The sequence below is a fragment of the Passer montanus genome, unplaced genomic scaffold (assembly GCF_014805655.1).
Source record: "Passer montanus isolate IOZ18808 unplaced genomic scaffold, ASM1480565v1 scaffold129, whole genome shotgun sequence".
Lineage (NCBI taxonomy): Eukaryota > Metazoa > Chordata > Aves > Passeriformes > Passeridae > Passer > Passer montanus.
The window spans coordinates 117,610-132,684 of NW_024359721.1; the positions used below are offsets into that span (position 1 = coordinate 117,610).

At 39.8% G+C, this 15,075-nt stretch overlaps 1 protein-coding gene across 2 annotated transcripts in view; it reads right to left on the bottom strand.

Moving 5' to 3' along the window:
* The window catches only part of INO80C (INO80 complex subunit C), a 30,261-nt gene extending 15,395 nt beyond the window's left edge, over window positions 1-14,866 (bottom strand). The window contains exon 1 of one of the 2 annotated variants that reach the window (XM_039698714.1): window positions 14,488-14,866. In XM_039698714.1, coding sequence (XP_039554648.1) covers window positions 14,488-14,622 — 135 coding nt within the window. In that variant the 5' untranslated portion in view covers window positions 14,623-14,866. The remainder of the gene's footprint in view (window positions 1-14,487) is intronic. The other variant, XM_039698712.1, reaches the window with a different exon arrangement.
* Between the last annotated feature and the right edge of the window lie 209 nt (window positions 14,867-15,075).

The window sequence follows — 15,075 nt, forward strand, 5'->3', positions numbered from 1 at the left end:
TGAAGGTGATTGCACATGTTGGATTTTGGTATGGTTTTTTGTCTGCATTCAGTATTTCTGAAATGCCGGCTTTGTCTTACAGTGATGATGAGAGTGTTGTATATCACCATTGAAAATGAAGTAATTAGAGGAGTCTAGCCCCAAGCACCCAGTTTACTGAGGAACCCACTTATCTTCAACCGTTCTATGTGAAATTCAAGAAATAGTTTAATTATTTTTACCATCTTTTGGCAGCTGATTTTCATAATCACAATACTACTACAATGTTTCTTTAACTCAGCTTCAATAATGGTGCATGTCTAATTATTCCTGTAGTAGGTTACTTCCAAAGCAGCAATATCCAACTTGTGGCAACTTACTTGGCTTTTAGTTGTGTGTAAGTTCTGTGATATCCTGACAAGAGCTGTGGCATGCAGCCAGGGAAGAAAATGGTAATTTATAAAATCGATGGAAAATACCTGTATTTTCACTAGCAGACAATTACAGTGAGTGAGAATGCCGTGTGGAAACAGAGAACGAATGTCACTAGATGACAGCAGCAATGATATGAGCAGACTTTTTAAAATTGGGAGTAGAACCTGAATGTCAGCTATTTAACGGAGTGCCAGCTAATACTGCTCATACTGGAACATATATTAAGCTGTTTGATTAATATATTAGCTCTCACTATAACAAGGTTGGCCTGGGCTCTTGCACATTCTGAATATTTAAATCATTTAACTTTGCATGATGACATGACAGGGGCTATTAAAACTTGAACACGTACCCTCTGGCAGCCAAAAATGCAGCTCTTTACATTGCTGGGAATAATTCACTGAGAAAGGTGTCAGAGCTCAAGTTAAAATGATGGTTAAAAAATTTCTCACTGCCAACATTATAACCATGCTACATTTCTGAAAGCAAACTTACTGAAGACTCAGTAACAATGCAGGACTGACGAAACAGCACTGTCTAGAACAAGATTAACCATGTCTGTGACAGAAGGGTTTGCTGCAAAGACCTTTTCAGGAAGACATATAAACATGTCTTCCTCATCTGGTTGCATTTTACTAGTTCTTGGATTCAGCAAGAAAAACTTTTCCCCCTCTTCCTTTCCACTCACTAAAATGAAGCCCAGTACAACTTCCCCAGTTCAGCTTGAAAATGTTCAAATGTCAAGAAAGCAAAAAAAACCCAAAAACAAACCCCAAACCCTAATTCTGCATATTCACAGCAAATTTTGTTCCACTGGGCACTGAAAAACTGAATTTACTTAAAAACCTGAAAATCCTGAGTAGTATCCAGCTAGTAAGTACAGTGCAGATCGTTGTCCTCGATTTCAAGCAGCTACTATGGTTGGCAAGTCATTTGTGTATACAGTTTAAATTGGGAGTAAATCCATTTAAGTCAGTGGGTTTTTATCACTGTCAACTCATCCTAACAGACAAAGGTCCTGGTACAGGTTTTTGCTTCCATTGACATCACAAGTAAATACCCCAAAGGCTTGACAACAAAAATATTGTTGCTTAAATTACCACATTGTCCTCAGATGCTATTGCTGTTTTCACTTATAAAGAAAGCTGAAAGAGGGTCATTAAAAAGAAACATAAGAACACAAAATTTGAAATTAGATGTTGAACTATTATAATAATACTTTACAATTCCAAGTACATGTATCACTAAATGCACTTCTTCTAAGCATTTCCCAGAGGATTTTTGAGCCACGTACTACTTACCTGTACAAGACTTACAAAACCTGCCTTTCCTAAAGCACTGGTTTCCCTCTGACTTGCTGAATATTTCCACTGAGCATCAAGAGCTAGTCAACTGTGCAAATTAACTCAAACATATGACTAAAATTTACATATAATCTCTGCTGTTGGGTATGTAAGAGTATAGGGGAAGGTGTTTGAAGCAGGACATGGAAAACACTTCAACTGCAATTTAAATAAATAAAGATAATACACAAAGACACATAAGCTGCCCAGATAGCAATCTTGACATTATGCTTTCGAACTTGTGGTGTTCTGAGGCGAGTTAAACCTCTCACATTCCAACTGCCTCAGAAAGGCTGAATAAAATTTTACTCATGCACTAAAAGATTGGACTGTCAGAAAGTGATGGATGGCTTTTCTATGCTCTCTGTAGGGCATTTCAATACCATAGACTCCAAGTGCTCTTGATTAAAAGGCGACATTCTCATTTAGGGTCCTGTCAGTGCCTGAGCATAAAACCATTATCATTCACCTGCACTGGTGGTTCCAGTGACAAAATACTTACCAAAATGTATAAAATACTAATTACTTTAGTCACTTTGATAGAGGTATAAAACACCCTAATGCAAAGCTCTATTATGATGTGCGAGGGTTAGAATTCAAAATTAAAAATGCAACCAAAGGGAGAGTAAGATTTTAATTACATTCCCCACCTCTCAAGCATTTCTTAAAAACCTGGGGGAAAAAGACATAGCAAATTCATGACACGAGATCTCCTTTCATAATGGTACTGCTCACTTTTAAAAAAATCAACAAACAAACAAACAAACAAACAAGAAAACCCTCAAGTTCACTTTCTTCTCTTCAAAATTATTAAACAGTCAAATACAGAATAAGATGAGCAAGCCTCAGTAAAAAGCTTGGATTTATTCTCAAGAGATTTCAAATGCCAAACATGTCTTCCTATTTAAATACATTTAAGTACTGTGATAAGCAAATTTTTATAACTTACAGATATTTAAAGGAAAAAAATTACTATTTCCTGTGGGGAAAAGTCTCAGATAAAATGTAATTGGGACACAACTGTGAATAGCTTCACACTATCCCAGAAAAACTTGGTTTAATTTGCATTTGCCACAAAGCTCCCTTTGGCTTCAATAATAGCAAGGGATCTCTCACTTTTAGATTTCATTTGGTGGATTGGGACTACTCCTTGTTTATGAAGTTTGACAGTTTTCTTTATTAAGAAAATTGTAGCTTGGACAAATTCATAAGCATAAGCTGAATGGCATTGCCAAAGTGGCCCTAGAGCTGAAACTTGCAGTATATTTAGAATCCAAAAGCACATGTTGGATCATACTTGTATCAAGGGTAAAAGTGAGCTCAGCTAACAGAATATTTTGATCCCTCTAAATAAAAAAGTCTCATAAATTGATGGGCTTTAAGACTAAAAATGGATGGAAGCATACTAGCAAAAAAGAGTACAGTAAATCACAATTGAATTTTTATAAAAAACCTGCCAGTATGTTCCTTTCTCTATCAGAAAAAATCAGTCAAGGACTTTGGCTAAACTGCATGTTAAAGTTTAAAATACATCATTTGATACAGAACAGCTAAGGTCAAAGTACTTCTGGAGAAAAGAGTGGAGGATTACAATATGCTCATGTGCCATTAACATTGTAATGCTGCTCAGGGAGCATACCAGAATCCCTGTGCCAAGTAACAGCCTTCAGCCAAGGCAGGAGAAGGATCCAAGTCCATTCATCTACACGGGACTGAATCAAGGACAAGGAAAGCAAAAAGTTATCAGCTCCTATGATTGATGGGAGAATGTTTTTCAGAATGTTTTTTATTCTGAAAAAAAAAAACCAAAAAAACCCCTTCAGTTTCCAGATTGTAGTATATTATATAGACTATTATCCATTCTTACGGGAAACAACACTTGAGTAACAAAAAAAAAAAAAGAAAACAATATTTCTTCAAGGAAAGGCAATTAAATAGTTTCAACTGAAAACAGGGGGTATCTTTCAGAGCTCCTACTCTGTTTTGCTAAGGAAAAAACACACCTGAATTAGAAGAGTTAAATTTTACCTTCAAAATGTTACGGGCTATTGGGTAAACCAATACAGAAAACAAATATTCACTTTTGCATTTTCTCTATTTTTTGCACATTTTAGCACTTGATCCTGTTTTTCTTGTCACTTTAAGGATATTAAAATTCTAGTTTTATTTAATTTCTGCTAACCACACTACTTCTGCCATGGTGCATAGACTTCTAAGTCTAAAGTTACTTAGAAGAAGGTTTTTCCATTTGTGCACAGGTATTTAAGATTGCCATACTGAAACAGCACATCAGAAACACAGAGCTTAGGTAACTGATCTATGAAATAATGCAATGTTACAGGAACTGAGAATAAAAACATTCTTTCTACAGACCTTCCAAAAGTTATCAAAGTATAATGTGTCAGAGAACAGTAATTTTATTAGATGCTCCAAAGGTCTTTCAAAGAAGACAAGAAAATAAACTATACCTTAGACTTTAAACGTCTTCAAGCTAAACCTGTCATCTTTATTGTTTGTCTCATATTATGGGACAAAAAAATCTGGTTGCACATGCCCTGAATACTGCATGCACTTTCCTTTCTCTAGTAAACTTACTACCAAGCATTCCAACTTTAAATAGTGCACCAGTTTCCTGTACTCAGCAAAACTGTAGCTGCATTATCCGATGGATACCTACATTTAACTGGATAAAGAAAAAAAACCCCGACAACTGAACCAAAATAAACATATGGCAAATTCTAATTTAGATGAAAATAAGGTAATATAAGTATCTCGTGTAGACTATTTTGAGGCAGCTCAGGAGAAAAAAGGAAGACAAAGTTGTATGGTAGAGCTAATTTGAAGGCAAATTTCTGACATATTTCTGCAGAAACATTTGTACAAGTAGGTGGTTGTTTACTCAGCTATGCAAGTTCTGTGGCACTTCACCCTGATACCGTATATTGAAGTTGAGGAACTGCAGCAGATCTGAAAAGTGCCAGACAGTTCAGTGTTTTCAAATAAACTTCTATCCCAACTGCCTTTTTTGCTTGAAATAGAACAGAACTATTAAAAGATTTGCCTTGCCACTACATTAGAATCAGTGAAGTTTTGGTATCACATCCACAATTGTAGGTGAGAGGGAAACATAGTATTTAACATTTTGTGGTGGGTTTAACAGGATCCTGTTTTAAGACATTTCCCACAATGAATAATTCAGCAAACTAAAAAATATCTTTTGGACAGATAAAAAAAAAGGACAAGCATAAAAAGGGCAAGTCTGTATCTGTAAAAAAGGCAATTCTGGCTTCAACAAGTAGGTTTAACAAAAAGTCAGATGAAAATGGAACTTTGGACTGGAGCAAATTCAAGGTCATTAATGTGAGCCTTAAACTAGCACTTCTAGTTCTGGATTATGTAAATAAAGATAATCAATTTAAAGAACCTTTCCAGATTACTACTTTGGTTTGAGGAGTCTGAGTACACTGTGCATACGTCAAGGAAAAATGGCTTTCTTCTATTCCAGTTTGTTGACTTTAACAGCTAATTTTGCTGTCAGAACATTGTCCTGTCCTTTCAAGGGAAGAGCAGTTCTACTAAAACATAACCATTGTTACATTATAAGGAGACTTAATACTGTCTAAATGTAGTCATTGATTTTTGTGGTAATTTTCACGTTTGAATCTGCCTATGACAGGACTGTTTGTTTAGGGAGAGGACACACCCATCTTAGTCACACAATCATCTGGAAGTTGACACAGCAACACTGAATCACTGAGGCTGGAAGGGGTCTCAGGAGGCCACAGCTCACCTCCTGCTCAAAGCAGGGTCAAAACTGACCTTGGACTAGATTCTTGGGGCTTTGCCCCACCAGGCCACAAACACTTCCATGCACAGAGATTGCACAACTCTGCATGCAGCTCTCCATCTCCCCAGCTAGAAATCTATATCTTATAAAATAGAAGACACTGGTTTTAGTAATAAAAAGCTCTTTTGGACATAAGCAGTCGTATAATTCACATTAATTACTGCCCTAATTTCTTCATGTTCCAATTCAGCAGTATTTTGCTGTAGTCCTGATGGTTTCAGGGCATAAAAGTAACAACGTTTTTCGACGGAGGAGTAATCTTTTATTAAAGGTACCAGTTTATCTGGAAAATTAGGACAAGCTTCTGGATGGAATGCATACCAATACACCACACACCCAACAGAAAAGACTTTTTATGGCACATAACTTTCACACAGTTTCCTAGAAGGTTTTAACTCCCTCCACCTTTATCCTAAATGATGAGTGTTTTCACAATACTTTCTCCCTCACCGGATGAACATTGCCTATACTCCTGAGAAGCCAATAACCTTTGCTTCAAATATGGTTTCCTTGATTCATATCTAACCAAACTCTAAGCAGTAGTTCTGTATTTAGCTTGGTAAGTTGCTGTTTTATTTTCAAATATGAAAAAATACTTAAATGCCTGAACTTTGAGTTTTCCAGCTGTACTGCTTAAGTGACACTAGCCACACCTACAAACCTTGTCTAATTTATGCAGAAATAATCACAGGTGTCTCAGCCTTTCCTGCCTTTCTTCTTGTTCTCTCCTTAGCTCAGAAAAGTAAAAATCTGAGGAACCAATAAATAATGCTGTCATATACGCACACTGCATCCTTATGAACATCAGGGTAAGTAAAGCTACAAGCTTGTCAACACTCCAAGGGCAAAAACTCAAAAACAGAAGTTGCTTAAAACTGTGTAGAAGGTTTTACCTCTAGGGCTGTGGATGTTTGCAAAACCAGCTATCTTTTTTAATTACATCAGATTTTCTGTAGTACATATATTAGGTAGGTTGTACACAGAAGCATGGAATTTTGTGTGTTTATTGAAAATTAAGGACATGTGATACACAACAAATTATATTTATCTGTTTGATAAATGATAAAAAGACAAATATGATACTAATAGTCTATTTTCATGTCTATTTCTAAATCCCAGCAATGGCCTACAATGCTTTATAAAAGAAATTTAATCTTTTAATTCTCAAAAACACTTCTTATCCACAGCAGGTCTTTTAATCAGTAAGGACAATTCTTTCCTGAGTCAGCCAGTACTTAACATCGTGGGGCAGGACAATTTCAAGACATGTAGCCATAGATATTCACCCCTTCCAAAATGATGGCTCCACCACAGTGTAAGTATGTATTACTCACAAAACAGTTTCCTTCTATCCATTTCAAATTTATTTATTGAATTAACAGTATTGCATTTTTACTACATCATAAACACATCTTACTAGATGGCATGAGTATTTAACTTTTTCTCTAGAGCTTAGAAAGAAAATTAGTTCTGATCCCTGTTTGCAGAACTGTGCTTTTTGTATTAAAATTATCATAAGACAAAATATGTAACAGAAATAAAAACCTAAAATACATAAGCAGACCATTCTGATAACCATGCTCATTACCAAACTATGGATTTGTTCTCTTTGGAACAGAGAGAAAACCTCCATCCTTGGCTGTAGAGAAGAACACCTTTCCACACTCCCACCCCAGACCTGCTCTTAGCCCAATGGTTAGGGTGTGCTTGGGAAAAAGAGGGTTTGAATGCCTTCAGGCAGTGACAGGAACAGGTAACTTCAAGTGGAGGACAGATTAAGGAGCTGTAAGGGCAGATGATATAAAAAGCAAGTATCAGTGCATAAGTGTGCTTCTACTTTTGAAGGAAAGGATTTAATGCCGCTTTCAAAAAGGCAGATGTTCGTGGTCCTGAATCCCAAGTAGAACAAGTTTCCTAAATCTTCAGGGAGACGTAATAATTAGGACCAGTACATATTTCTTGATAACTTATTTTGGTGGCACCTCACAGTTAGCAGAATCAGCTGAGGGACTTAGAGGCTGACAGACAAGCAATATGACAGCTGAAGCTGTTACTTTCCAGGCCTTCCTGCAGGCAGGGACACGGGATCAAGCATTTCATTTAGTCTGTTACAGTCAATTAATGCAATCTGGAATTAAGAGTATGCAAGCTTATGAAGTAGGTTGCTTGTAGCGGACAAATGGTTTTCCTTGCCACTTGGTCGTGCCTTGTCCTTGTGCTACACCCCACAGCTGTTAAGACTTCCCTGTGAATCAGTCCAGTTCACCAGTGCAGCAGCCAGCAATGCAGCTTCCAGGAGAGGGGGAGTGTTTGGCAAGTCCTGACAGCAGACCTCTGTCAGTGGGAACGGGTCTGGGGAGAGCCAAAGCTGGCATGATGCACGCAGCAGGAGCATGCAGCTCAGACTTCTGGAGGTGGGTAAGAGGCTGGGACTCCAATAATGAGAAATTTATCCATTTGCCTAATCGAGCCTCTTAAAGTTGCAGGTGTGCTTTGCAGTGAGGCAAGACACGCTGTTTATGGATAGGAATTCTTGTGTCAGGGCCAGGCATACTTCACAACACAGTGTGTCACAACTTTTATGGCTTTCTGCAGGTTTAAATAAACAGCCAATCTCTCCATTCCACTTTCTTGGGATGTTTGAAAAATGTGTTCACAACCCTCCCTGGCTAATAAATTAATATTAGCCTTTCTAATCCAAAATGAACACATTGAATAAATGGATATTATATATAAATTATATAACTGCAAATGCCTTGCTACAGAAAGAATTGAAGTTACTACCAAACACAATTATTGCACTTTAGAAAAATGTGAAGAACAGTCTAACACCACTTCAAATCAACAATATCTAGACGGTTAAGTTACTGCAAATTTTCTTTTCTTAATCTGAATATTTTACAGCACTAACTGGATTCTGAGATCACTTTTTAGGGGTACTACCTCTCAATAGAAAATTTCATGCTAAAGTACACGTATGAGGTGTTTTAGATTGCTCTTTCTCCTTCAAAAAAATAACCTATCCTATTTTATCTCCAATGATAGAAGTGGTGACCCATCTTTATTAAGTCTCCTAAATTTCCTTCATGTTTATTATGAATCCTGAAACTAGGTGTGATCATAATAAGACTCCATTTTATGTTAGCTAAAGGAGAGATTAAAATTGTCTGCTAGGACAAATGAAGAAGGGTAAAAACCCCATGACACCAGCATACTGATGATCATAGTAAATGGCAACACACATATGCTTTTGCCTTTCTACAACATAACACATCTGTGTTTACTCTAAAACTAAAATATATTCACATTTGGTTGGGGGAGGTAGGTAATTCTGAGACTGGCATTGTCTGGTTTAGAAATTCACATGGTTTTATGATTACAGACCATCTGAAGCCTTCAAAATGTGATAAATGTTAAGCAAAGTTAATTCTTAGCTCTGTTTTGACAGTTTCCATTTTAACCTAGATTGCTCCATAAAAGCAATTCTCCTTTTTAAAATAAAGCTAAGCTTAAAACATACATAAATTTTGCCAGATTTCTCTAGAAAATCTGCTTTTTGTCTTTTAATTACCATTTTTCCCCATCAGGGACTGGAGGGATTCTCAATACTTAACAGATTTAACTTCAAATGTGCAAGTGACAAAAAATGGTGCTTCGGGATAATCCCATTTCTCCTTAGTGGACTGCCTGAAAATAAGATGTATTTTGGGAAGAGTATTGCAGCTATTCACTATCAGCTTTGTTGCAGAAAGTATCTTTGTGGTGCAGAGTCTGAAAGGATTAGATACAAGCAGTGACCCTCTGAGAGCTTCCATCTGAGAGCTGCAAGTCTGGGGGATTTTCTCTGTGGTCTGGTGACATGCACTTTGTGGGATAACTCTGCCAATTGAAATGCTACCTGCTAAAACTCTTGTTAAGACATGGCAATTTGTTTTGAACTGGCTGCTAGTTTTGTAAGAGCCAAAACTCTTGGGTAGGGTTTGGTACAATTGTGCAAGTGGCTGAACTGGAAGAGCTCACCTTAGCAGTTTTTATCAGTTACTAGCAATCACCTGCAATCTATCATATCTACATTTTATCCACTTGAAGTGTCATTTAAATCAATTTAATTAGGTTTGAATTAACATCCCATGGGAACACATTGTATATTTTAAAGATATCATTCCAGGCAAGCAGTAGCCTCAGACTGAAACTGCTTCACTAGTTAAATTCATGTATTTTTGATTACTGTTACAGTCTTACAGGATGAGAGAGGTTTTAAAACAAAAAGCGTAGTCTAGAGCATAATGACATGATAGCTTTTTAATAAACTGGCAAATAGATATGTACTTATATCTCCCTACTAGTATGCTGTGTCAGGTTCCTTCTGTCTTTCAGAGCAGGTGGATTGGTGAGAAATGCTACTTGTTTATTACATTTCCAACTACAAAGGAGAATCATGCTTTTCTGTAGCAGAAAGTCTAATATGGTCTAGCAAAAAGTCTATAAGTCTAATAAGCCTAATAGTAAAATAATTAGAATAAGTTTGGTATCATACTGATTGCAGTAAACAAGTTCTGAAGTGGTAAGTAGCTAATTTTTAATTTTCCCTCACAAAGTTGTCATACTGTGCACAGTGAAGGAGGTCCTCTAAAAGGAGGTTGTCCCAGAACGTGGTGACAGCAGCAGGTCAGCTCAGTCGCTGTAGTGGTACTTGCAGATTCTGTAGTTAAACTCATTCACCCTAACTTTGATTTTCAGGAACTAACAGCCAGACCAAATGGGCTTTTTTAAAAAAAAGTTATTTTAAAATTGATTTGATGGTTTCCTACTAAGAGTGCTAGGCTTGGTAATATGGCATGACAGGAGAATTGATTAAATTTACTGAAATTTAGGGCCAAATTCTGTGTGTTGTTTATGTATTAGGATAAGCTCCCTGCCTTCAGTGGGCAGCTTTTGAGTACATAACAGTAACCATGTTAATATGTACATATTTAAGTCCACTTATTGAACTTACAGCTGTCTATCAGAACTGTGAAATCTGATGATCTTCAGTTTATGAGATGAAAATATCATAATACAGATACATCTAACATAAAATGGAGTTCTAATTGTATCAGAATCACTCCATTTATTTTTGTGTGGTGCATTAGATGAGCTTATTTAACAGGATAGTAACAAAACCACTTTGATTTTATTTTCTAACATTGTTGTACACCTTTTGCTGTTAAACATAGAATAAGAAATACAGAAAGCATTAAGCAGACATACCAGTAGTATTACAGCAATAATAATAATTATAGATAAAATCAATATAAATACTTCACCAGTTTAAGTCTGAAGTTATTTCACAAATAATGTAAGTAAATTTATTTACCATATTATTTAGCATAACTTATCTCTTTAATTCTTCCTATGATAAAATCAGAAACTTTTTTTCCAAATCATTCTCCTATCTTACTGCAAATTCTATCTTTAAAGATTGTTAGCTGTCACAGAAAAACATTTTACTTTATTACTTACATCTTGACCTAGAATATACTCTTTTAAAAGCTTTCCTGTTGCAGTATAATTTATAAAAATAATGGCGTGAACATTAAGGTAGAGAAACTGGTGGCATTTCAAGATCAGTATCAAAGATTCTATCCCAGGTTAAGTGATAGTAATTAATGAGACAGGAGACCTGGAAACAAGTCTGAACAAGCGCCAGGGATGGAGCTGAATCAGCAGCTACTGGGAACCACTGGGCAGGGACATCTAAGGGAATGGTGCTGTATAAATCACTACAAAGCACTGGTTTTGACACATTAATGTTACCATTTAATATGCATAATAATCCTCAACATGGCTGCAGCAAAGACTGAGGTATTTTGCAGTGGCACAACAACATGGGAGGAATAATTGTGTAATGCTGATGAAAGTGAAGTAATCAATTTGCAATCATGCTTTCCTGTAAACTCACTTTTAATGTTACGTTTGGTAAATACAGGCATTGTGTCCAAAAAGCATGTGTCTCCTTCTGTAGACATGACTGACAAGCCCTATGAGCAATGTCCTTCCAAAACAAATATGACTCAATACCTTTGGGTCGGTAACTCACACAAATCACACAGAATGTTCTGAGTTGGAAGGGACCAACGAGGATCATCAATTCCAGCTCTCAAGTGAATGGCCCATAAGGGAATTGAACCCACAACCTTGGTGTTATTACCACAATGCTCTAAAAAAAAACAGATGAAGGATGTTTTTTGGTAATGCTCCTAAGGTGTATCTTAGAGAAAGTAGCAATTCACATGCTGGAGAACCAAAATCAAAATGTGGTTTATAAATATCTGTATGCTGTGTGATAATTTTGCCTTCTTGTAGGATATGCACAGTTACTCAACCTAGTTGATTACATTGCTATTGTTAAGATTTTTTTTAATATCAAAAAAATTAACACATTATTGAAATTTACAGTTTTACCAGACCAGCATGTCTTTCAGGGTGAGCATTGTGACAGCTGCTTGTGACATAGAGCACATGAGAGAAAATCTAAGTATACAATTTGCAGAACTAACAAAAATCCCTTTTTGCTTAATTTCACAAGGATGGAATCAGAGACATGGGGATGTTCCCAGCTGACACAACGTGAAGTGTATTTTCACACAGGCCAGCACAAGGTTCTCAGCAGAAGTTGCTACTTAATACAATAAGGAGTCCCCAGATCTAAGTTGATCCCTGCAGGTAGTTTTAAACCTTCCAGTAGGGATTATCTGACCTGCAGTTTGCTAGTTAACCAAGGAAATAATGTCAGTGTATTTAAAACACAAACCATTTAATGCTGAGCTACGGCATGACATATTTTGGTGAGCTATGGCATAATCAACATTTTTAACTCAAAACACACAGAGCCCCCATTTCATTTCTGTTTGAACTGACTTGCTACAGAGCTAGCCAGCAACATTGAATGAGATTGCTAGAATGAGCTGTTTCTTGTCCCATTCCTGAGGTTACACATTTTCTGAGGCATTTTTTTATTTTCATTGTGGGATTGATCTGCACTGCTGAAGTCAATGAATGCGTACGATGACTTGGATGTTGTGTTGAGAAATTACTTCTTCCTCCACTGAAATGACTTGTGAGAAGAATTACAAAAACTGTTTATCACACAGTATTGAAACCCAGCTTGAGTAAGAAATCATGGATTGTCTCATAACACTGGAAGCTGTCCACAAGATTAAGTTTGGTGTGGAAAACAGTTTTAGAGGCTGAAGGGTGTTGGGAAGTCTTAAGCATAAATTATTTTATACACATTTAAGTTATACATCAATATATAATGCTTTATATCTGCATACACAAACACACATATGCACAGAACAGACCACTCCACACTGGAAAATTCAGATCATCATCTCTGTCACACCTTGAAAAAGTTGTCAGACATGATCATGTCAGGCAGTAATTTTTCACAGTTGTGGTGCAGTTTGTTAGTGACATTAAGCACTGTGGTGTGTAGTCCCTGTCCTAGGATAAGCCCACCAGAAAAGAAACCATGTAACTGCCACAGGGTGAACACCAGAGCATCATTCAAAGGAGGAAGAGTTTGTGTCTGTGCTCTCGTGCGTGCACAATGGCTTCTATTTGCCTGGAGAGAAGATTGCTGAAAAATGCATAAGCATTTTTCCTGATGTGAAAACAAGCAACCTAACTGTCAGTAGGGCAGATTTGTAGCTTTGCTACTGTTATAGCTCATGAAATATTACTGAGAAGAATCATTTCTAGGGGGAAGAAATGAATTCTCCTTTTCCAACCATCTTTTGACCACTGTAGCTACCCAAATCTATCTAGAAGTAATCCAAATAATCCAAGACATAAGAGCTTCTCAAGTCTATACAGATGTCATGTACTCGCTGACTCCGAATATCTTCTACGACTTAATTTTGGAGCATGAGATGCCACCTCATCATCAAGTGGCACTTGAAGAACAGAACTTTTTTGAGTGATTGCTTATTTCTATAATGGTGTGATCTACACCTCATCAAGAGGCAGATGACATCAACTGGGGATGAGTGCTGGTGTGACACCATGCAGGAAATGATGCTGCACCACCTGCTGGGATTGAGGTTTGGAGTTCAGGACAAACTGACATTAATATCCCTTCTCCCTCCCTGACTGACCCTGTCCCCCAAAACTCGGGCTCTGAGGTTCCATCTTCACATGTCAATCTTCTACCCACTTAGTCCAACTGAGAGAAGGCCATGTGCGCCGCACACAGCACATCCAGCGGCTGCGGAACCGCGCTCTGTCCAGCACAGTCTGCCTCGCAGCGAACCGAGCACCCCGCAGGGTCACAGGTTTGACCCTGGGGGTACGCACGGCGCTCAGGCGCGGCACAGCCCGCGGACAGAGCTGCTGCTGGAGGCGAGCGCAGGGAAGGGCGGCTTGGCCAGGACGTGCCGCCACGCGGGTGTCACCACACGGCATCTCGGTGCTCACAAGCGCAGCTTCCTTACACGGCGTCCCGCTTAAGCTTTGCCTCATCCGGCCGCACACCCGGCGGGAAGGGGGAAAACGACGCTCCCGGCCCAGCCGAGCACATGGCGGGGAGGGGACACAGCCCCCGCGCCACAGCGGCGCGAAGGCCGGCCCGACACTCGGCGTCCCGACCTCTGACGGGCTCGCCGGCCCGAGGGACACCGCAGCGGGCTCGGCAGCTTCCAGCGCGGCCACAGACAGAACGGGAGAGAAGGAGGCAGGGGAGGCGGGGAAGGCCGGCGTGTCCCGGGACAGCCGCGGGTACCGGAGCGGGGGCAGCCCCGGCGGGAAGGGGCTGCGGGACTCGCTCCCAGCACGGCGGGAAAGGGCGGGGAAAGGCAGGTCGCTACCGCGCATGCGCGCCGGCCGCCCCCCTCTCACCATTACCTGTGAGCCGCCGGGCGCCGTCGCCTTCTTTTTCTTGGCGGCGCCGCCGCCGGTGCCCGGGCTCGCCGGGCGTTTCTTGCTGCGGGACGCGGCGCCGGCGGGAGACGAGGCGGCGGCGGGGACCAGGCTCGCCATGCCGCCCCACTCCGCGGCCGGGCCGGCAGCTCTCCCGGTCCCCGGCCGCTGTGGCGGTGCTGCGGCCGCGCATGCGCAGTGGTGGCGGCGCGCTCCGCCACCCCGGGCCGGGCCTGGTGGGGAGGCCGAGGGCGAGCGGGGTTCGGCCGGCGCTTGTGAGGCTTCGAGCTCGGAAGGAAACAGCTCTGCCGCCTCCTCGCTGCCCTGGAGGGTCACGGGCCCCTACTCAGAGACCTGGCTGCGGTGGCAGCCTCTGCCCCGGGGTAGCCCCTGTGCGTGGGAGGTAGCAGAGAGTGTGGAGGTGAGGGGCTGCTCCCCGTAGAGGGTGAGCGGGGCTGGAAAAGGCGCTGGGGCTGAGGCAGTTATAGCACAGAGGCCTTTGCAGTTGGACTTAATGATTCTAAAGATCTCTTCCAACCTTGATAATTCTATAACCTTTGAAAATGCAGGTTA